Source organism: Schistocerca cancellata, chromosome 5 (assembly GCF_023864275.1).
Source record: "Schistocerca cancellata isolate TAMUIC-IGC-003103 chromosome 5, iqSchCanc2.1, whole genome shotgun sequence".
In the NCBI taxonomy this organism is placed as follows: Eukaryota; Metazoa; Arthropoda; class Insecta; order Orthoptera; family Acrididae; genus Schistocerca; species Schistocerca cancellata.
Genome location: NC_064630.1, coordinates 398,873,566 through 398,897,633, shown reverse-complemented (window position 1 = coordinate 398,897,633; position 24,068 = coordinate 398,873,566). Strand labels below are relative to the sequence as shown.

The following is a 24,068-nucleotide window of genomic DNA, read 5'->3' as shown; positions in this document are numbered from 1 at the left end:
ATGTCCTTTCGTCAACTAATCACACGGTTTTGCGGTGCGGTCGCAAAACACAGACACTAAACTTATTACAGTGAACAGAGACGTCAATGAACGAACGGACAGATCATAACTTTGCGAAAATAAAGAAAGCAAAATTTTCAGTGGGGGGCAGATTTGAACCAAGGACCTCTCGTTCCGCAGCTGCTCACGCTAACCACGGGACCACGGCGCTCGTCGCCTCACATTGCCCTTAATATTGCCTATCTTACGCATGGACGACCCAGTTTGTATATTTTGCTTATTTTTTCATAGTTCCACACAACTTCTTCCTGTTTTCTCGATTGATCTGTGTTCAGTTTTTCAAGGCCTATCCATTGTGCCAACTTATAACTAAATCTGAGGGGGGTGCGATGGGGATGTTCCCTTGTCAGTAAATGCCTGAAGATGGCCTTGTAAGCCGAAAACCGGTTAGCAATAAAAATAATATTGTAGAACAAAGGCAAACTGATGCTTTTCATTTATTATTATAATGTTGTTCTACCAAGAACCGACGGAAGATTCTGTTAATATGATATTTGAATGTCTTGGAAACTATTTACTTTACAAAAATCACTCCAGGTCAACTTTATTTTTGATTCTTTTTCTCTCCATCCAGTCACTGCCTTCAACTACTCTATATAAGAATGCATTGACCAGTTTTAAGATTTATTTATCAATTTGCACTGTTATAATTCCAGTGTGTTGATTGCATATTATTTAATCTTATTAAAACTGAATTTCAGATCTACTTTCATACTGTATGTGTTAATAATCTGTTAACTTGCATTCCTTCTTTCTTTTCCTAGTTTAAGGATCTGAATACTTCCTCTAGGGCTGCTGAGAATACTTCTGTAGCTATGTAATCTCCTTGCCATACTCCTCTTTCAGTTCTGAACTTTCCACTATCCTTATGAAGTCTATTCCCACTGTCCTGATAAAGTGTAATAGAATCTATATGATTGAGAAATGCATTCTTCAGGAAAAACTAATACGTGTTGAACCAATATCCTGTCTTCCAAGGATTATTGGAACTGATCAGATTTTTTCTGTATTATTAACAACTAATAGGTAATGTTACATTCAGTGAGACAATTAAACTAGTATTTGGTGGAGAAAATATGGCAGCATCATTTCTGAAATTTTAACTGGATTTGAAAGTTTTTGATAATTTTACTTACCATACAAACTACATTACTTGACCCAAAGCTCTAAAGAAGAATTTTTATAACAGTCAGCTACATTGTCTATTTCTATAAATAATGAACAGTGCTTTCTATCCTCATATTTTTTATGTAAATTCTTTTGTCAGTTTCTCTCTTATCAGTTATAAATGTGTTTCAGATGCATAACAATCACCCTCCCATGAACCATGAACTGTTGCAGGGGCAGCAATCTGGATGGTTGACTGATCTGGCCTTGTAACATTAACCAAAACAGCCTTGCTGTGCTGGTACTGTAAATGGCTGAAAGTAAGAGGAAACTACAGCCATAATTTTTTTCTGAGGGCATGCAGCTTTACTGTATGGTTAAATAATGATGGCATCCCCTTGGGTAAAATATTCTAGAGGTAAAAGAGTCCCCCATTCAGATCTCTGGGTGGGGACTACTCAGCATGTCATCGTTATCAGGAGAAAGAAAACTTGTGTTCTACAGATCGGAGCGTAGAATTCCAGATCCCTTAATTGGGCAGATAGGTTAGAAAATTTAAAAAGGGAAATATATAGGTTAAAGCTAGATATAGTGGGAATTAGTGAAGTTTGGCGGCAGGAGGAACAAGACTTCTGGTCAGGTGAATACAGAGCTATGAGCTATAAACACAAAATCTAGTACCTTCCACCGCGGAAGTCGAACACGCGCCAGAACAAATGGATGTGGTCAGCCCATAGAGGGCTCCGCTTCCGCGGTGGCTATTCTGCGCAGCGAGGGCGCCACCACTACGCCACGTGCAGACAGCAGCCAATAGCCGCTCCCTCCGGTTTCGTGTATACGGACCTGCTCTGCCCTAGTCCAGTCAGTCTGGTACTCGCTCTGGATTGCGTTTCTATCTCGAAGGTTTCAGATGGATTATATAATGGTAAGACAGAGATTTAGGAACCAGGTTTTAGATTGTAAGACATTTCCAGGGGCAGATATGAACTCTGACCACAATCTATTGGTTATGAACTGTCAACTAAAACTGAAGAAACTGCAAAAAGCAGGGAATTTAAGGAGATGGGACCTGGATAAACTGAAAATACCAGAGAGAAATTCAGAGAGAGCATTAGGGAACGATTGACAAGAACGGGGGAAAGAAATACAGTAGAAGAAGAACGGGTAGCTTCAAGAGATGAAATATTAAATGCAGCAGAGGTTCATGTAGGTAAAAAGATGAGGGCTAGTAGAAATCCTTGAGTAACTGAAGAGATACTGAATTTCATTAATGAAAAGAGAAAATATAAAAATACAGTAAATGAAGCAGGCAAAAAGGAATACAAACGTCTCAAAAATGAGATCGACAGGAAGTGGAAAATGCCTAAGTAGGGATGGCTAGAGGACAAATGTAAGGATGTAGAGGCATATATCACTAGGGGTAAGATAGATACTGCCTACAGGAAAATTAAAAAGGACCTTTGGAGAAAAGAGAACCACTTGTATGAATATCGAAAGCTCAGATGAAAAACCAGTTCTAAGAGAAGAAGGGAAAACAGAAAGGTGGAAGGGGTGCATAGAGGGTCTATACAAGGACGATGTAGCTGAGAGCAATATTATGGAAATGGAAGAGGACGTAACTGAAGATGAAATGGGTGATATAATACTGTGTGAAGTGTTTGACAGAGCACTGAAAGACCTAAGTCAAAACAAGGCCCCGGGATTAGACAACATTCCATTATAACTACTGATAACAAAACTCTGCCATCTGGTGAGCAAGATGTATGGGACATGCGAAATACCTTCAGACATCAAGAAGAATATAATAATTCCAATCCCAAAGGAAGCAAGTGTTGACAGGTGTGAAAATTACCAAACTATCAGTTTAATAAGGCACAGTTGCAAAATACTAAAAAGAATTCTATACATACGATTGGAGAAACTGGTAGAAACCAGCCTCAAGGAAGATCCGTTTGGATTCCACAGAAATGTTGGAACACGTCAGGCAATACTGACCCTACGACTTATCTAAGAAGATAGATTAAGAAAAGACAAACCTACATTTGTAGCATTGTAGACTTAGAGAAAGCTTTTGACAGTGTTGACTGGAATACCCTCTTTCAAATTCTGAAAGTGGCAGGGATCAAATACATGGAGCAAAAGGCTACTTACAATTTGTACAGAAACCAGATGGCAGTTATAAGAGCTGAGGGGCACGAAAGGGAAGCAGTTGTGGAGAACTGAGGTTTGCTGACAACATTGCATTTCTGTCAGAGACAGCGAAGGACCTGGAAGAGCAGTTGAAAGGAATGGACAAAGTCTTGAAGGGAGGTGAACATCAGCAAAAGCAAAACCAGGATAATGGAATGTAATCAAACTAAATCAGGTGATGCTGAGGGAATTTGATTAGGAAATGAGACACTTATAGTAGTTGATGAGTTTTTCTGTTTGAGAAGCAAAATAACTGATGATGGTCGAAGCAGAGAGGATATAAAATGTAGACTGGCAATGGCAAGGAAAGTGTTTCTGAAGGAGAGAAATTTGTTAACATCAAGTATAGATTTAAGTGTCAGGAAGTCTTCTTTGAAAGTATTTGTATTGAGTGTGGCCATGTATGGAAGTGAAACATGGATGATAAATAGTTTGGACAAGAAGAAAATAGAAGATTTTGAAACGTGGTTTTACAGAAGAATGGTGAAGATTAAATGGGTAAATCACATAACTAAGGAGGTACTGAATAGAAGTGGGGAGAAGAGGAATTTGTGGCACAACTTGATTAGAAGAAGGGATTGGTTGATAGGACATGTTCTGAGACATCAAGGGATCATCAATTTAATATTGGACGGAAGTGCAGAGGGCAAAAATCATAGAAGGAGACCAAGGCATGAATACACTAAATAGATTCAGAAGGATGTAGGTTGCAGTTGTTACTCGAAGATGAAGAAGCATGAACAGGTCAGAGTAGCATGGAGAGCTCCATCAAACCAGTCTCTTGACTGAAGACCACCGCAACAACAACAACAACAACAACAATCACTTTTGTTAACTGTGCCACTTAAGTTTTTGTTTAATGCACATCACTTGTTTTACTTTGAAATCACATTAAAAATTTGGTTAATATAATTACCAAGATACTATAACTTTTTTCCAGTGGTGAACCGCTGAAAAAGAAGAAACGATTAGATCCTGCTATAATAAAGCACCGAGAAGAACGTAGAAAGAAGAAATTAGAGAAACAAATCAGAAGGTTGGAGAAACATGCTCGACAACTTAAACCAATTGATGAAGTTGAGGTTCCACTGAAATTGGTTGATCAGAAAGAGTAAGTATTAGCAGACAGATGCCTTTGACATGCACATACTTTGTATTCATGTCGCTTTCAACTCCATTATTATGTACTGTTCAGTCACAGGATGCTTAGAATTTACATTTATAAAATTCATGTTGTACTTACAAATATTATGAAATAAATGACATATGCACATATTCATATGCCAAATTATTTGACTTATTTCTGTATGAAAAATAACTAGTAAGATTATGAATTCAGTAAATATAGCTTCTGTGATATTACAAACATGTATATTCATTTGTCACAGGTTGTATGCTCGCCCACCTCCTGAATTGACTACAGAGGAAATTGACCGGAGATCTTTACTAATGAAAGATTGGGCTCGATACAAATACAAGCAATCATTGTATGATTTACAACAGATTGATCGGCAGTTATTTTCACAACAACAGGCCTTGGATGAGCTGCGTAAGGAATCAGAGGAACTGTATCAAGAAGCCATTCAGGTTAGATTGAAGCATATTATTTTGAGCCAATGTGGTTAAGTTTAAAGAACTATTTATTTTATGGGAGTACTATGGTCAAGTTTTAGCACACACTATTTTAATTTTTATTATAACATTTATTCATCTTAATCACAACTTTATATAATAATGACTGGATTTGATTGATCAGACAATTATTTTCAGATTATTAAAGCTTCATTACCGTGAGTTACTTCTCAAAAGTAGCTTAAAAACATTTTTACTTGTACTACATGTTTACTTATACTATTTTAGACAAGTTACCCATTGCAACATGTTTGTAATGACCTGAATATGATTTGATTACTAGGCCATTCAAAACCAGTCATTCTTGTATCAATCTTACGCTAGAGATGTATGCAGCAAGAATATTATCTAAAGTTGATGATGCTTCACAGACTTCTTGCCATGTCAGATTTGTATTCAGTCTCAGGCTTTTGAAGACTTCTTCTGTCATCATTGCTAGGAGAATGTAGTTGGCTATTAGCTACTTTATTTAGTTTGACAAATTATGTCATAGAGATGTCATGAAGTTACAGAACTATAGAACTTCTTACACTGCCAGGGATTATGTCTATGTCTATAACTGAAGAACATTGATACCGATACTGAAGCATTTATTGAAAAATATCATAGCAAAAAGAAGCTTCGTAAGGGATCTTTGGATTCTTGCACCAAGATGCCATGACATTTACTCCCTAATGGTATTAAAGGTTAATAAATGAGTGAATTTAGGCTGAAGTGTGCAATTCACAATTACAATCCTAAAAGTAAAAATAATTTCCATTTAGGTTTTGTGCCCCTGCCTAGGATTCAAAATAGTGTTTAGCATTCTGGTGCAAAAGCCATAGCAGTGTCATAAGAATGTTAACTCATGTCAGTAGGCTAAATGTTCTTAAACCTTGGGCTTCAAGTGGCATCAATTTATCAAGGAAACTAAGAGAGGACTTTATTTAGCTCAAAGAATGTTCATTAATTTATTCATTCATGCACTACTAGCTTGTGAGCTATCACCTTTTTCCTTGGTTTTGCTGCAGCTGAAGGTGTATGTTTTTAGACATCTCTGTGCAAGTGTGTAATGCAAGAGATTGTGTACTTCACTGAAAAAACAGTGGTAGGTCAGAAGTTCCTGGAATGTTTTCAGCTGTTACGTGTGTCTATAAGCTACAAAATAATCAACAACAGGAGACTAGTTCTCATCCTCATTTTTGTTCATCATCAATGTTTTTTTCAGTTGTACTACTTTGTCAAGTAAGTGGCAATGTCTTGTTTCTCTGCTTTTAATCTGCAATAACTGGATAGTGAACTAAATGCAATCATATCCAGCATTTCTCATTTAACTATTTAATGATTTTCAGAAATACATTCTATATCTACACGATTCATTGGCAGTAGTTCTTCTAAGCAAATCTTAAATTCATTTTAATTCTTTAATAAGTCAAAGTAACAAAATTATTTTAATCCTCTATTATTTTGACTAGTTCTGGACTTAAATTTTGAATGACACAAACTACCCTTTATATTTTAGTCTTAACTCAAGAGTTCACCCTAAAACAGGTGTTGCCACCAAACACTTCCCTTTTCCAGTGATCTACTGGAAATGGCTAGTAAATCCTCACCTGCTGATAGGAGCAGCAGAAATCAAACCTAAGCTTGATTCAGTAACTGATAGAATCAGTTGTTCTAACTCACCAGCAACCTGCTTCATAAGTATTTTCAGTTTTGGCATATTGCATAATTTTCGTTTTCAGATATATTGCTTTTGATATTATACTTCCTTGTCCCTTCTGAACTATTTACACCAATTTAATCATCTATTCTGATTAAAACAATAGCAATTACAAACATTTGCCACACTTTCAATGCATTCTTACAGTACTTACATTCTCTTCTTCTCTGTTTCTAGTGGCATCATCTGTACTTTCTTTCTGTGCTATTCTTTTAACAACATCCCATATTTCTTTTAATTTATTCTATGACCTGCCAGTTTCATATATGCACACTGCTCAAATTTCTTGTATAGCATTTATTTTAAACCTATGAAAATGGTAGGTTGCTATTCACCTTAAATATGATATGTTGAGTTACATACGGGCACAAGACTGAGCTGTTGACCAATGTGTTGTCATTTATTAGATCCCCTTTGTGTTCAAATCACTTTGATACATGCTGCGCTCCAATGTTTCCATGATGTTTCATGGTATCATAAATTATTATCTTTTTGATAAAAAGTTTTCGGAAACAATTACAAATTAATTGATAAATGTGATGAATTTAGCATGTAAGAAAAGATCACACTGTAATGAATAAGTCATGACAAGTGGGAATTTGTGCCAGACTGGGACTTGAGCCAGGCTTTCGTGCTTTTTGCGAGCAGTTGCTGTACCCATTAGAATATTTGCACCTCCATGCCTGATTCAAAATTTCATTGTCACAGATGCTTCCACCTATGATTGCTAAACATTACGACCAACAGGTTCTCCAACATTGTATGTGGAAATACCTAGGAGCACTGGAGGAAAAGAATTTGTGGATGACCATCTCTCCCTGGTTTCACTTCAAGTAATTACATCTTCATTTATTTCATCACTATTGACATACTTTTTTCACTTAATTCAATTCATAAATTCCCCAAGGGGCAGGATGAACCATGTTACTCTACTGGCTCTGTTCTCCAAGAGATGTTTTTCTCTAGTATCCCGTGGGAGAAACTCTAGTAGTAATGTACAGAAATCATTGGTGGAAATGTCTGAATCAATGAGAGTTTGAGTCAGGCTCAGATAAAGTAATAGGTAAGGGGCCTCCTTGTAAACAGCAGGAAATCATGGTCTGAGTATCAGTCTGGCACAAATTTTAAGTAGTAGTGACATATTCATTACACTGTAGGTTGATCATTTCTGTATTTTGTCAATGATATCATTCCATCATTAATTTCATCACTATCAACCTATTTTGTTGCATGTAAGAGCTGTGATATGTTGTGGTAGTATCATCTTGAGCTAGTCAAGTGCGAAAATTTGTGTAGCAGTTGGCACATCGTTAGTTACTTCTTTACATAACATGTTTTAAAGTGATGCTAAACCAGGAAGACTCCTTTTTTGTTTGACAGTTGGAACATTTTTTTATATATAAATATGAAAGTTCCTCCCTTCAGTTTATTGGGTCTACATGAATATACAGACAGTTGAAAATCTCCTGCATTAAGATTTTCTAGTGTTATATTACCTCAGCTAGGTCAAGACAACATTGAACATTCATTACTATTGCAATTCCTTGTATTAAAATATAGACAAGTGTGTCTTTTTTAGTCCTCTCAGTTTGTGGGACTGCATTTTTTATGTAATAAATCTGTAGTACAACTGTCTGGAACTCTTGCGTTTGTAATAGCGTCTCCCTCAGCACAATGATTTTTTGAAGTACAGAGAATTGATCTTTTCATGCTGGCTCTCATTGCTCAAATTTTTTTCTGTGTTCTGGCTCTTTCAGAAAATTTCTTATTCAGGTTTGCATTTATGGAAAGTAAGAGAATGCTGTTGTCATCCACAACCTGAGAGAACCAGATATAAGTTCTTCAGTAACTGCAATACTTCACAATTTTATTAAGTTATGGCCTAAATTTCAAAAAATACCTCTGCATTCATCTGTGTGTTGTTACCAGAAAGTGCTCATTTGTTCACTGTCTTTGTTACATGAAAAATGATGTGGTAGCAAATAAAGTATTATGTGACCAACCATTAGAAATAAAAAATTTACGAGATATGACAGGGAAAATCTTCAAATTAAGGCCAGTTGCTACACTAAAATTATTTTCCTTGAAGCTGAACAAAGAGAAAGTGGATATAGTGTAATTAAAAATCACTACATTATTCCTGAAACATAACAGAAAAAAATACACCCAAAATGTCATTGTAAATATCGGAACCTTATGTTTTCAAATTCCCTATGTTTGAGCCTGAATATTACTCACAATTTGCAGTTGTTGTGGTAACATCACAACAACATAGTAATTGTTGCTACACAATGAAATATACTCAAAATTTCAATCTGGATGTCCCAACTATTTATGATAGTGTTTACAGAGGCAGTGTATTTTAATATGCTGCACTTTACATTCATTGGCTAATTTGTGATGAGCTGTAAATTGATGTCTGTAAACATCAAGCTTAGAGGAAAATTGTTTTCTGTTAGTTCATTTTATATGAATTATTCTTCTGATAATGAAAATTCTAAGAAAGAAACAGCAAAGATGAAGAAAGGCAACCAGTTACCTCTAATGGAATATTGGATGATGTGACTAAATCAAAGAAAAATGAAAATATTTAGGAGTAACAGAAATGAGATTAGTGACAAATTTGCTATCGAAATTGGGGACTGTATGATAGAGGAAGTGGCACTTTAAAACTAAAGTTATAATGATGGATGAGCAGGAAGGATGTAAGAATCAGAGCAGCACATCAAAAAGAACATGTATCACCATAGGAAGTTTACTAGTATGAACATAGACCTTAATTTGAGAAAGTAATTTCTGAGAATGTATGCCTGAAGCACAGCATTGTACAGAAGTGAATCATGGACTATGGGAAAACTGAAAAATAAGAGAGCCAAAGGTTTGCATTGTTGTGTTACAGAAAATGCTGAAAATAATGTAGATGGTGAAATGAGAAATCAGGAAGGCATCTGAAGAATGGCAAATACAGAGTAGAAGAAGGATAATACTATGAAAAGGATAGACTACCAAATAGATGAGATGTTCAGTTGCAGACAGGCACAACAAAAAAGCAGCTATACATTTGAGCTTTCAGTCAAAAGGCCTTCTTTTAAAGTAGAAAGCACACACACATTCTTGCAAGCACTACTAACACTCACATGACCACTGTGTCTAGCCTCTGAGGCCAGACTGTGAGTGACTGTCCCTGCTGGGGGAAGCAATTCATGGGTGAGGGGGAGGGGGGGGACATGATGACTAAGGAGGAGGCTGGGGTAACTAGGGGAAGGGCTTTTAGGGTTGGGATGAAGGAGGGTGTATTGCTGCTTGTGGGAAGAACAGAGTAGGGCTGCTAGGTGCAGTCAGGAGGTTTGAGTTGGGGGGGGGGGGGGGGGGGAGTTGTACCTTTTACAGAAACAGATCTTGCATGCCTCGTTGCCTAGTCTCGCTGTTCATCTACAACCTCTCACATTCCCACTGTTCAGCCAAAAAGAAGGAGCATTCCTCTCATTAGTCAGTGCCACCCAAGACTGGAACAACTCAATCACATTCTCTACAAGCATTTTGACTACCTGTTGTCATGTCCAGAAATGAAGAATATCATACGCATCCTTCTTCCCAACCCTCCCACAGTGGCATTCCACTGTCAACCAAACCTATGGAATACCATTGTCTGCCCCTTGTTCATTCCTGTTCCCAGTCCATTGCCTTGTGGCATATATCCCTGCAATAGACCTAAATGTGTGACAGGTCTCATACATTCTTCCACCAATCTGGTCACAGGCATCGCTTATCCATTCAAAGGCTGGGCCACCTGTGAAAGACATCAAGTGATCTACAAACTAAGCTGTAACCACTGTGCTGCTTTCCCATGAGCATGACAACCAACAAACTGTCTTTCAGCATGAATGACCATTGACGAACTGTGGCAACAAGAAAGCTGAACCATACGGTTGCGGACACAACATGCTTCACTTCAATGACTGCTTCAAAGCATACACCATCTGGATCCTTCCTACCAACACCAGTTTTTATGAATTGCCCAGTTGGGAATTTTCTCTGCAGTGTATCATATACCACATTCCTGTAACCCCTTTGGCCTCAGCATTCACTAATCTGTATTCTCTACCCCTTTCCCTGCTCCCACTCCAGCACTACACAGCCTTTTATTCCACCTGCACACCAACTAGTCCTTTCCCCCTCTTCCACTTCTTTCATTTTTCACTCCACCTACCCTCCCTCCCCTTCGCCCTGCCTCCCCCATACCTTTCAGCTACAAATAGCAGCCCTACCTTGTTCCCTCTATTTCCCTGCAAGCTCACAAAAGCAGCACTAAACTCTTCCCCACCCCTACCCTGCTGTCCCTCCCCCTCCCCACCACAGTCTCCTCCTTGCCCCCAGCACCCACAGATCGCTTCCCCCATCAGATGCAGTTGCTTGCAGTCCACCTCCGTGGCCAGAGACAGTGATCATGCGGGCGTGGGTTGTTCTTGCATGAACGTGTCTGTGCTTTGTACTTTAGGAAAATGCCTTTTGGCTAAAAACTCAACTTTTCATTGTGCTTATCTGCAACTCAGCATCTCTTCTATATGGTGAGAAGCCATCTATCCTTTTCATAACATTGTCATTATTCCACACTGGATTTTCCATTATTTTAATAGAAGGGACAGAACAATAGAATTTGGGTTAAGAAATCAGGAATAAATTCCATGGTGCCACAGGATGAGAGGCTAAAAATGTAGAGGAAAACAGAGAATATATCCAATAAATGAAGCAGGTTGCTATGTATAAGTGCTACACAGAGCTGAAAATATTGGCATCTCCCACCAATTTGCTGCAGGTAGATGCTCCCTTTCCTCCTTGTCTATCTCTCTCTCTCTCTCTCTCTCTCTCTCTCTCTCTCTCTCTCTTTTTTTTTTAACTGAGGAACGAAAAGGTATTTATTCTCATAACTTACTGCTACCATCCCATGGCTTAGCATTTCTCTATTTCACAACCCAGTTTCCTCCATGAAACACTCCAGTTCAGCAAAATTCGTGAAAATTTCTTTTCATTGTTCTTTTTTAATGTACTTTATGTTTTTATTTAATTGTGTAGAAGGGAAACTAAAAACTATGAGTTTTATGCACTGTTTTTCAAATTTGTTGTGAAATATGCACATTTGTTGCTATTCATGCCTCCAACCACACATTTTAATTATATTTTTGTTGCAGATTGACCCAGCATTGCTTCCTTTCACTAAGAAAGGCCCAGTGCTTACTCCGCCAATTAAAGATTATGAAAGTCCTGATGGAGAGTATATTGATACATCAAAGAAATGGGGGAAAACATAAACAGTGTCATGGATTACTTGACTGATGGACATTTAGTTTGGTGCAAATGACTGCCGTGGTCAATAGAATCTGTTATTGTAACTCTGTTAGGCAGCATGTTCTTATTTTCTGAAGAATTTGGACCTGCAGTGTATTTTCCATGGGGATTTTTAAGGTTTTGTTAAGTTCATGTTATTTAATGTTGCAAAATATCTTGGTGAAACTGAAATTTATAATTTTATGAAAAATTTTAAAACTACCAATCTCATTTATAACTTTACTAAATGTGAAGACTCACTTTTGTTTGGAACAAAGAGGAACTTACCATATTATGGAAGATGCATAGTCTGTCATAAGCAGAAAATGTAGTTCTAAATTCTGTCATTCCCATTTGCATAATAAATTTCAACATGAAATTGAATTTGTGTTTTAGCTGCATTAAGGTGTGATATAGAGTAGTCAATATAATGGAACAAAGAAAATAAAAATAATGTATTTATTAAACATTAGTTATAAAATAATGCATATAAAAAATAATACAAGTTTTGTTACACAAAGTAAATGAATGATCTGCCATCTCAGGTTTGCTTATTATTTAAACAAAATGAAGTTTGCAATAATGTGTTTTGTGCTAAAGTTGAATATTTCAGTTTTTGTTACTACATTTTCTACTAAGTATAGCTATTGTTTGTAGTGCTAGTAAGTACAAAGTTCACTCTATCACAGTCTTTAAGCTATCTATGCAAGTGCATATACAGACACACAGGATTCATTTTAATTCCCAATGTTGTATAACAAGCTCCTTCAAACTTACTTATTGAAATTTGAAAATAGAATGCCATGTAATAGGCTTATATGTGGAAGCACCATAAATTGAGTGGACATGAAGCTCATTTTGGTATGCTGCTCAAGGCAATATGATCTACATACCACTGAGACTAGCTTATCCTTTATAGAAATCTACATGTGAGAATGAGATAATTCAGTATGATTTTCTACAGCCTATCTGTTAATATATTACTATTTATTTTATTGTAAAATCTTATAGCTTACTTATTCCATTACTGGTAACCCTTAAACTAATCTGGTACATCTCATAACATATTATGCACTCTCTGAAAACAATGAAAATATTTTGTAGGTAAAATGCACTGGCACAGTAGCTGTCAGATTAGTACATGTGGAAATTTGAACATTGCATTAGTAGCTAACATTTTACAAAATAAGGACAGCATTAGCAGAATATAAAAACAGTGTAGTTTATATATGGCAAATATGCACACGAAATGGTTATCACACTGTTTAAAGGTGGCAGGCAAATTTAAACTTGAAGCTAAACCACAACTCATACTTCTCATGTGTATCACCCTTCAGTGTTCCAAAACTCTCTCTCAAACACACTTAGAATTACACATTTCAAATTTGCTTTTGCTAATGCAGTTTAGATTTCTGTTCCTCCTTGTTGTATTGTACTGATTGTATTGTTAATGAAATAAATGAACTTGCATGAAAACTTTTAGTGGCAATTTCCAGATTGATAAATGTAACAGTAAAATGTCCCTTCATATTTCCCTTCCCAGTTGTTAAAGCAGATTTCAAGAAGGCATTTGTGCCTGTGCTTAGCTTTATACAGGATGTAGGTAAACGATAATTGTTTACAATGCTCCACAGTGGTGTAGGTGGAGTTGAAATGAGGAAATTGATATAGGACATTTTTGATCCATCAAGCCAGGAAACAGCCTCAAATTGGTCCGCAGTAGCCACCTAAGCCACAGGGCATGCGCATTGCTTGAAATTTTGGCAGAAATCATTCTTTAATACTAAAAACCCCATGTTCTTGCACTTATACAATGTAAGGTTGACATAGGGGTAAATTTTACCCCATAACATTGTGAATTTTAACAGCATATAATTAACAATTAAATTATTTTGATTGTTCGGCCTTCTTACTATGAAACCACTGTGCTAGTAATAGTTACATTTTGATTGAATTGTAAATGTAATTAGCTTTATTTCTTTCGTTAAACCCATGGGAAAGACAATCATATATTTTGTAAGCACATGGACAAGGGGTATAACATATTCTAGGACAATTAGGCAGAAGATCATGTGAGCCAAAAGATCATGACGTGCACACATGTTTGAGCAGAGGTGGTTCAAAAGTGGTTCAAATGGCTCTGAGCACTATGGGACTTAACACCTGAGGTCATTAGTCCTCTAGAACTTAGAACTACTTAAACCTAACTAACCTAAGGACATCACTCACATCCATGCCCGAGGTAGGATTCGAACCTGCGATTGTAGGGGTCGCGCGGTTCCAGACTGTAGCGCCTAGAACCGCTCGGCCACTCCAGCCGGCTAGCAGAGTTGGGTTTTCTAGGTTAATTTAAGGTTGTTTCTCAGATTGATAGACCACAAATGTGCTATATAATTTTGTTCGTCTCAACTTCACCTACACCACTGCGATGTGTTCGAAACAATTATCATCTATACCCTGCATGTTACAACCTAATATTTCTTTAACATATGAATGATTTTGATTATTGCCACAAACAATTTGAGACCCACGGGCCAACATGTCATCTTGAGATACTATTACAGCATTCAGACTGGTAGTTCTTTCATCATTATTACATCAAAAATTCTAAAATTAGTTTATTGCACACACAGAGCTCTTCATGAGATGCATTTCCTGTGTGGGAAAAAACACTTCAGTTGGAAGTGGCTATTCTTTAAAATTACTCACTACTTACATTAATTAAGGAAACTTTTTCCAAAATTTGATGAAAATGTCACTGAATTTCTTTTGTATTAATATTAGGAGTATCTGGTCCCACAAAAAGATATTGATACCAAGTTTTTGTACTTGTGTAGAATTATGACTGCAATCACAAAAGATAGTTGCATTAATGATGGACATGAAGAGTCTTAACCCAATGACTGTTTCTAATTTAGATTCAGCATCTATATCCATTACAATGCTACATCCTCAATACATTAAACAGAAATTGCTTGTGTGTTAAACTACCCTGCAGTGACCAGTAATAGCTATACTAAATGAGTATATAGGCTACACAGTTTTAATTCTGCAGAATACCTCTTCTGTGTCAATGCTCTGTATCTAGAAATAACAGTATCACAACAAATTCCATATTAATAATCATATTTAATATACAAACTTAGGTACATATTAGAAATTTTCTGAAATTTACATATTAAAATGTGCTCCTCTATTGATTAATACTTTTTGTGCAGTATGTGTAATACTGCACAACATATTTTGTACATTTGTTCATTGTACACTTTAGGCCAGTGACCCACTTACTCAGGACACCTGCTTATTCAGTGCAAAATGTAATCATTAACACATCAGCTGATAATTTACTTGAACCCACCTTGAAAGCTTAATACAACTGAATACAGAAAAACATAAAAACAATTACCTCAATTCTCCCATCTACCCTTACTAGGAATTTCAGCACTGGTAGCATTCATGTATCAAATGATATCTCCTTTCAAGAAATATATATGAATATAAATAATTGGTTTTATTACCACTAACTACTTCTGCTCTGAAGTTGTGTCACTGAACACTTTATAACATCCAGACCAATCTAATTCACAGATCACACTTTCAACTTGTTTCAAATTCCACTCATTGCAGCAGCAGTGTCAGTATCAGCAGAATGTGTACTCTCGTTTGCAGATAGGACAATTATCAGAGGTCTTGAGGCACAGTCGTAAGCACTCTGCGTGGAACATGTGCTGGCAGGGTGTAACACGTGCTCTGCGTGGCATAGGACTGAGGCAGACAGCACACACATCATCATGTGCAGCCAGCTCTTCTGGTAAAGCAGGCCTGAAACGCATCAGAACTGCCTGTTCAGCACGCAGCTGCCGCAGTGGACCCAGCCAGAGCTCCCGAAGTCGCAGGTGCACGTTGAAGTACAATGCAAATACGACCAACCGTACCCAGCCTGTAAAAGATGGGATGTTCAGATAACTGGGTACTCTCTCTCTCTCTCTCTCTCACACACACACACACACAAGGAAAACAATTGCAAAATGTCAGTTTGCCAAAAGAATTTATCAGGTCACAACTGGCACATTCCACTTACATCAAAGTACACAGAATGCTAGAAAGATTGTTATTCTAAAGAATAGGGGAATAATATGCTGAAATACTCAAGGGAAAAAAAAACGAATTTCATACAAATGACCCAAAATACACACATTATAATATGCACCTACAGTAGCACTGTCTTGGAAAAGGCACTTTACTTTTTTGTCCACAAAAATATAACTTATGTTAAAGTACAATCAAATGTCCACAGTTTCACATGTGCTTAAGATGTTATTTCATTTTCCAGTCATAGTACATGATAATAGTCACCTCAACTCATCTGTAAGGTGATCCTTTCCAGCTTACATCCTTAGTCACCGTAGTCACAAACATAAAATACTTAATTTTTAATTAGTTCAAGGTCTGCTAAGAAACCAAAAGTTATTGCCTGAATGATCACAGACTTGATTTTTAGGTACAACATGTTGCAGCAAAAATTTCAGTAAAAAGACAGTTTATTAAAAAGTTTTTTGATTACTTTTCTTTTCTCCGTTCTTAATAGTATTCCAGTGAAGAAGCCACATCACAGAAATACAGTTAAAAATTATATAACATAAACACAAAGATCGGTACAAGAATGCAACAAATGGTATATTTATTGAGAACACTGTAAGAGTTTTATACAGAAGTTTATTGATTCTTGCATGAAAAGGACCAACAACATGTCTGCTGCAAATTGCAGCCCAAACAGTAACTTTGGGAGAATGAAGTGGTTTCACTTCACATAAATGAGGATTTTCAGAACCCTACAATCACTAGTTTTGGTTATTGATGAATGCATTCTGGTGAAAGTGTGCATCATCTGTGAACCAGATCAAACTGATCATTGCCAGAATATGGTTCACAAAGTCGTATCTATTACACGGCAGGTGTGGCTATGATCTAGCAACTTTGGATTTTGGATGGAAACATGTAGATTGTTTCTCAGTATTGCATGCATGCTAGAACTTTCCGACCAGTTTCTGCTGCAACTCTTCTGATGGATTTCCTTTGATGTTGCTGAACAAGCCTAGGAACTAGGGCAACATTTTCAGAAGTAATTACAATTGTCCTGGGGCTTACATTCCCAATTAGATCATCAGCCATGCTGCCTGTCTGTTCAATTTGGGGAAGAGCTTGTGACGGAACTTACCTGGATTTTGTAGTCTTATTCTCAGTAGCACAAATCTTGATCATCACAAAGTTAAAAATCTACTTCATTGTGGAATGACGTTTGTTCATTGATGTACGTGGCACCATATTTTGGATGTCATTTACGCACACATTTTATTCACTTCAGAGATGAGTTATTAATAATGGTGACCAGTTTTTACACTATGAACAGTAAGTAACAAAGTCTTCAGCCAGCATGCATGATCATGTTGCTGAAGTTTTTAAATTGTGGCACAAAATGAACAGTTCACAGTTATCTAAAAACAACACAATTCTAAACTACCACAGTTCTTTAGCAATTTGTTAAAGACAGTTATACTTCGGTGATTCATTTAAGTGAGTCAATCACACAAATTACTGAATCCCACAATAGTTCATTTCACTGACAATTACAGTTCACACTTTTGGTAATTATAACACAGTTCATTTCAAATGTTCGTTAATTTAGGTTACAAAAATCTCTCTTGAGTAATTAAGTATTAAAGTTCTTTAGTTTTGTGGTTTCAAGTATGCATATTCTCATGTACAAGATACAGGTAATTGTGGTGTGAATCAAGCAGTGAGGACACATTCAACATAGATATTACTCATTAGATTTCAAACTACTGATTGATTGTTTCATGACTGGATGGTCTTATAAAGATTGTTATTTTGAAAATTACACAATGCTTTAAAATTTTGCTACATTGAAATTTGCTGTTTTTGATGAGCTATAAGAACTAACAGAATTTTGAATTTAAAAAAAATGTTGCTGGTTACTAATTTAGAAAAGTGCATGGGTACTACGGTTCTTCTGCAATGTGAATCCCCCTAATGTAGATGTATTAGTGCCATACTGCCAGTCATTGTAAATTACACTGATGTGCAAAAGTGATGGGATAGCGATATGCACATACACAGACAGTACTAGTATCATACACACAAGGCATAAAAAGGTAGCGCATTGGCAAAGGTGTCATTTGTACTCAGGCAATTTCTGTGAACAGGTTTCCAGCAGATTATGTCCTCATGATGGGAATTAATGGACTTCAAAGTGGAATGGGAGTTGGAGCTACATGCATGGGACATTCTGTTTCTGAAATCATTAGGGAAGTCAATATTCTGAGATCCACAGCATCAAGAGTATGCTAGGAATATCAAATTTCAGGCATTGCCTCTCACCATCGACAATGCAGTAGTCGACGGCCCTCACTCAATGACTGAGAGCAGTGCCATTGCATAGAGTTGTTAGTGCTAACAGACAAGCAACACTACATTAAATAACAGCTCAAATCAATGTGGGATATATGACAAATGTATCCATTATGATAGAGGAGTGAAATTTGGCAGTAATGGAGTGTGGCAGCAGACAACCAACACAAGTGCCTTTTCTAACAGCATGACATTGCCTGCAGCCCCTCTTCTGGGCTCATGACCACATCAGTTGGGCCCTAAATACTGGAAACCCATAGCGTGGTTAGATGTCTCCCAATTTCTGTTGGTAAGAGCTGACAGTAGGGTTTGAGTGTGACACAGACCCCACAAAGCTGTGGACCAAAGTTGTCAACAAGGCAGTGTGCAAGCTGGTGGTGGCTCCATGATGATGTGGGCTGTGTTTACATTGAATGGACTGGATCACCTGGTCCATCAGAACCAGTCCTTGACTCAAAATGGTAATGTTTGGCTACATGGAAACAATCTGCAGCCATTCATGGGGCCTTCACGTTCCCGAACAATGATGTAGTACTCCCAATTATTCATAATAGCTTTGAAGAACATTTTGGACAGTTAGAGTTAAAGATTTGGTCCTACAGATCACCCAACATGAATCCCATAGAACATTTATGGGACATAATGAGGAGGTCAATTCAGGCACAAAATCCTGCACCAGCAACACTTTCACAAGTGCAGATAGCTGTGGTTCAATATTTCTGCAGGGGACCTCCAGCAACTTGTTGAATCTATGCCACATCGAGCTGCTGCACTAAACCAAGCAAAAGGAGGTCCATCATGGCATTAGGAGCTATCACATGGCTTTTGTCATCTCAATGTACATGGAATTATTAATTAGTGACTTAATTAATGTTGGATGTCAAACTGTGCAGAAAAATTAAGGTAACAAAAGTAAGCAGTCGAAGTCCAGAATCTGACAGTGATTTTGATGAAATCTGCAAAGAAAAGTGGTACTAGTTCAGAACTTCAAGTTTAATTACTGTAGAAGATAATTAGTTTTAGGTAATTTAAAGTACTTTACAGGAAAGTGGGAATGATTAAGGTTCAAATGGCGTTTGTTACTTTCCTCAAATCTAAGTATTAGCTCATAGGTTTTTTTGTGCATGTAATGAACTGTAATGCTAACTACAATTAACTGTAACTTTGAATTGAAAGTGTTGTAATGAAAACTAATTGCACAAATGGTACCAGAACATGTATAACAATAATCTGAATAATGAATTGCAGTGAAATCTAGTCTAATTAAGAACTTAAAGATTTTTAAGCGAGTGCTGCATATTACTAGGGAAATACTGAAATTAGGATAAAAGTTTGTGAAAAATTTGGTTATTTTTTGGATTAGAAAAACAAAATTGGTGGGAAGAATCCACATTGCTATGCCACAAATTTCTGAATGGTTTTCACATCAGATGTTTTTGGAACATTAAGTCGTGTTTTTAAACTGCACCTTGTTGTCATAATACTGTTTTCTAACCTGTGATACTCCAGTGCCAGAAACACATCTTGTTCAATGGAATTCATGATTTCAACCTGTTTTTTTTTCAGTATACTAACCTTCTTTGACATTTTAACAGGTGAACTGATCACTCTGAGCTTCAGAGTACTATTTTTAGGCACAATGTATTGAAATTACAGTGCCGTCTGTTAGTAGAAACTACTGTGTAAGATTCTTTCACCTTTTGCAATAAACATACCGTTTGCATTTTTCTTTCAGTCTTACTTACTTTTAACATCAGGAAGCACTTTGTTGGACATCCTCTATTTTCAAGCACATAAAAGAAAGTATAGTCTATGCTATTTTGGTTTCTACTGACCGTAACAGAAATGAACTGGGATCTATAGCACGTATTTATGCTTTTCATGACCAATCATCTTAGCCATAAGGCTGTTATGAGCATACCTCCAGGCCAGTCTCTAACATCCACTGTCACTGCTTATGTGGAAAAATCAGTGACAGTTTCTGGAAATCAATGATGATGCAACAATATGAAATGCTGCCAATGAAAGCTGGTCAGAAATGCTGCAACTGCAATTCAATGAACATCTCATGACTAATGAAACTTTGTGCTGGACTGGGATTCAAACACAGATATTCTGCTTGTTGGAAGCAGTTTATAAAAATGAGTTACTTTGATTCTGTTTGGTTAATTGCAGTGAATTTAAGTCAAATGATATATATACACCAGCCCTCCACATAATCGATTCCCTAGAGATGCTACTCCCGCACACCTGGTAGGAGAACATCTAGTTACAGTATTCGGAAATCATTGGTGGAAACATCAGTGGCAAAGACAGTTAACGTCCGGTCTGTGAGCATGTTCAAAATGGATAATGGTTAAGATTACTGCTTGTGAAAAGTTAGGAAACCTGAGTTTGAGTCCTAGTCTCTCACAAATTTTTGTTTCTCACAATTTATTCATTATATTCCAGCTTCAACATTTCTGTCTTGTTTTCAATGATACAATTTCATGTCATTTTACCTTTATTCATTTCATATGCATTGATTCATTCATTTAAATTTAGTGAGTTTAATTCATTTGATATAGGAAATGCTTTTATTTAGGAATGAACAAATATCATAAATACTGAACGGTTTGTTATCACATGCTTACCGGAGAGACTTTCAAACTGATTTTCCATAATAAATCACTATATTATGTTAGTGAATTCTAAATATTAAAACAGAGCTACTATTTATCTGCCTGCCCGTGTTGGAAATCAGCTAGTATGGAAATTCCTACTTCATTTATAAACAGAGCAATGCCCTGTAATAGGATTCATGCATTCTCATGAAGACAAATGAGGAGCTTTCTTCACTTATATTATCAATGTGCTCATGTGTCATTCACTAGTCTGATGTCAAAATAGTTGCACGATGTTGTGAGAAAGATCTCAGAATAGCTGTGAACTATTAGAAATTTTCTCTTTCCATTTTGGTAATTCATCTTGTTATTGAATTGACAGATAATATGCAGCACATAGTTAAATGAAGTAAGTAGGAACATGGCTATTTTCAGAGCTTTAATTTTAATGCATATTTCTAGTTTTTTATTCATTTGAACTTATTTTTTATTGTATTTCTTCCAATGTACACTATGTTTCTTTTTCTGTTCTTCTATTCATTCAATATTGTTCCAATTGGGCATCGCACTGCTTCTGTGTTTGAGAATTTGTATTAGTGATTCACAAAACTTTATGCATACATTTATTATACCCATCTTAATCTCTTTTATGTTGTATTTCCTGTTGTATAGTCATTGCTTCTTTCAGGTCACCTTTTACCTTTGCATTTCATTTTATGGTCTCAATTTGAGCTTTAGTGAAATTTTTTTGGAGTACCGCAACTTATTTAGATAGTTTTGTTGGCTCTATTCTTTTAAAATGCTTCTGTTTTAAGGAACGAACCAATAACAAAAATACTTTTTTTTTCATAACCTAATACTTAAGAAGTATACTTCTGAATTTCCTTGTATGCTCTAATCTATACATTCCTCCTTCAGCATATTTTGGCCTAAAAGTTTCCTGGTACATTTTTCTTCTGTCTTTTGGATTTCTTCAGTGCTTGTCTTTCTCTTTAAAATGAATGTGTCAGCCACATAAATATACTGCAGTTTTATGATCATGCTTTAGTGTCCCAGTTTTGTCTATTTTTAGATGTATTTTGTGTTCTAAATATCTCTTGCAAGTATGGGATCTGTTTCTGGTTTGCACCAACATATTTTGTAACCAGTCTTTCCTATACCAGTATCTTAAATCGTTGCACCCGAATACTCAAACTGATGAGAAACACTAAATTTTGTATGACCTGGCAGATTCAGGCAACAGAGACATAGTGATATGTATTATTTATCATAAATTATAATCATCTTGATCACAAAACAAAGTAACAGCTAGATGTAACCAGTTTCTGCTGACTAGCTACCATTCTCATATCAAGCATACACTGTAATTATCAATGAAAATAATTAATTTTTGAAACTATAATGTAGTTAGATAGATAAAAAATCTATTCACCAAGTGGTGGCAGGAGAACACGTGTATAAAAGGTATTACAATTTCCAAGCTTTTAGAGTCAGTGGCTCCTTCTTTTAGCAGAAAAGTTGAAGGGGAAGGAATAGCGGTGAAGGGAAAGTACCAGTGAGGTTTAGTCTTATTAACTCATGTACAATGTTTTGCATATTACCCCACCTTCCACCTTTAAGCTCTCAGATTTTCAAAACTCTCTGACAGGTCTTCCCTGACCTGGGGTTGTGGGTGATTTTTACCAAGCTCTACCCCTTTTCCTAAACCTCACCAGTCATTTTCCTTCACCCCTCTTCCTTCCCCTTCAACCCTACTGCCAAAAGAAGGAGCCACTGGCTCCAAAAGCTTGCAAACTGTAGTATCTTTTAGGTGTGTGTTCTCCTGCTGCCACTACTTTATATACTATATTAGTAACCAAGCACAGTGTCAACCATGACAAAATCTGTATTAAGCATAACTTGTCATAGACTGTTAGTCTACAAAACATACTGGGTTTATATGCTAAAAGGCATGCGTTGACCCCCTTTTAATACTAACAAGTCACATGTAGTAACAATATTGTTGTGGTTAGTGCTGTAATTAGATACTATAATGCAAGCATAGCTATTCAGCCGAAACTGTTTATTGTCTAGTTGTTACATTACATTGCAATCAAGACCATTACAATTCATCATAAATCTCTAGATTTTTCCATATTTATTTTCTAGAATTTTGGGTCCCAAATTCTAGCTATACATATACGTACTTTGTCCTCTTGAAATGAGATTTGGAGAACTAATCTTTCTGCTGTTTCTTCAACAATTTATATTTGTTTTTGTGCTGTTTAGATGTCACAGAGAACTGAAAATTTATCCACAAAAGCTAAGCAGTCTATCCTAATATTAGTTCTTCCTAACTTTATTCGTTCACCAATTTTAAGCTTGAATTTTAGTTTTTGCCACTCTTGGATTATTTTTCCTTAGCTGCAGTTGAAAAATATGCAGAAAGCCCATCACCTCTACTCACTTATTTAAACTTTTTGATGTGCAAAAATTAGTCCCAGAACTAAAATATGCTCTAGGGAAGTTATGTCCGTATTTTGTTATTCTGTAGTTTTGTCTAGCTGTTGACAGAAAACAATAATATTTCCTTCATTCAGTGTATCTCAATCTGATCTGTACATCATTTTGCTGTCATCATTTGTTATTCCACTATTGAGCAGGTATGGTTTCCATGAGGCAAATGTCTGTAGGCCTCTACAGAAGTTTAATTTTACCTTTACGTGAAAAACATGAACTATTCAGTGAAGCTATCTTAGTCAATCTGTAACACACAGCATAGTATCAGATCACATGGATCAAATAAATAATAACTTCATCCTTATTTCTAACTGAGTGAAGTGACATGGTGGTAACTATAATGAAGGAAATTCATGTGCAGTATGTTGCTTCGTGTAGTGTAACCCTTTACATATTCATCTATATAACTGGCAAGTCAAATGTAAGGCAAAATTTTTGAACTCTTGAGATGCTGTTTTATTATGGTGTACCAAGTTCCTTAACATCCAGCTACATATGCACCAAATTTTGCACATCATTTG

At 36.4% G+C, this 24,068-nt stretch overlaps 2 protein-coding genes across 2 annotated transcripts in view; one reads left to right on the top strand and one right to left on the bottom strand.

Moving 5' to 3' along the window:
- The window catches only part of LOC126187428 (prefoldin subunit 3-like), a 48,743-nt gene extending 36,343 nt beyond the window's left edge, over positions 1-12,400 (top strand). The window contains exons 3-5 of the mRNA XM_049928500.1: positions 4,298-4,468; positions 4,746-4,944; positions 11,881-12,400. Coding sequence (XP_049784457.1) covers positions 4,298-4,468; positions 4,746-4,944; positions 11,881-12,000 — 490 coding nt within the window. The 3' untranslated portion in view covers positions 12,001-12,400. The remainder of the gene's footprint in view (positions 1-4,297; positions 4,469-4,745; positions 4,945-11,880) is intronic.
- Positions 12,401-12,461: 61 nt separating this feature from the next.
- Positions 12,462-24,068, bottom strand: part of LOC126187427 (uncharacterized) — a 216,718-nt gene continuing 205,111 nt past the window's right edge. The window contains exon 7 of the mRNA XM_049928499.1: positions 12,462-15,956. Coding sequence (XP_049784456.1) covers positions 15,658-15,956 — 299 coding nt within the window. The 3' untranslated portion in view covers positions 12,462-15,657. The remainder of the gene's footprint in view (positions 15,957-24,068) is intronic.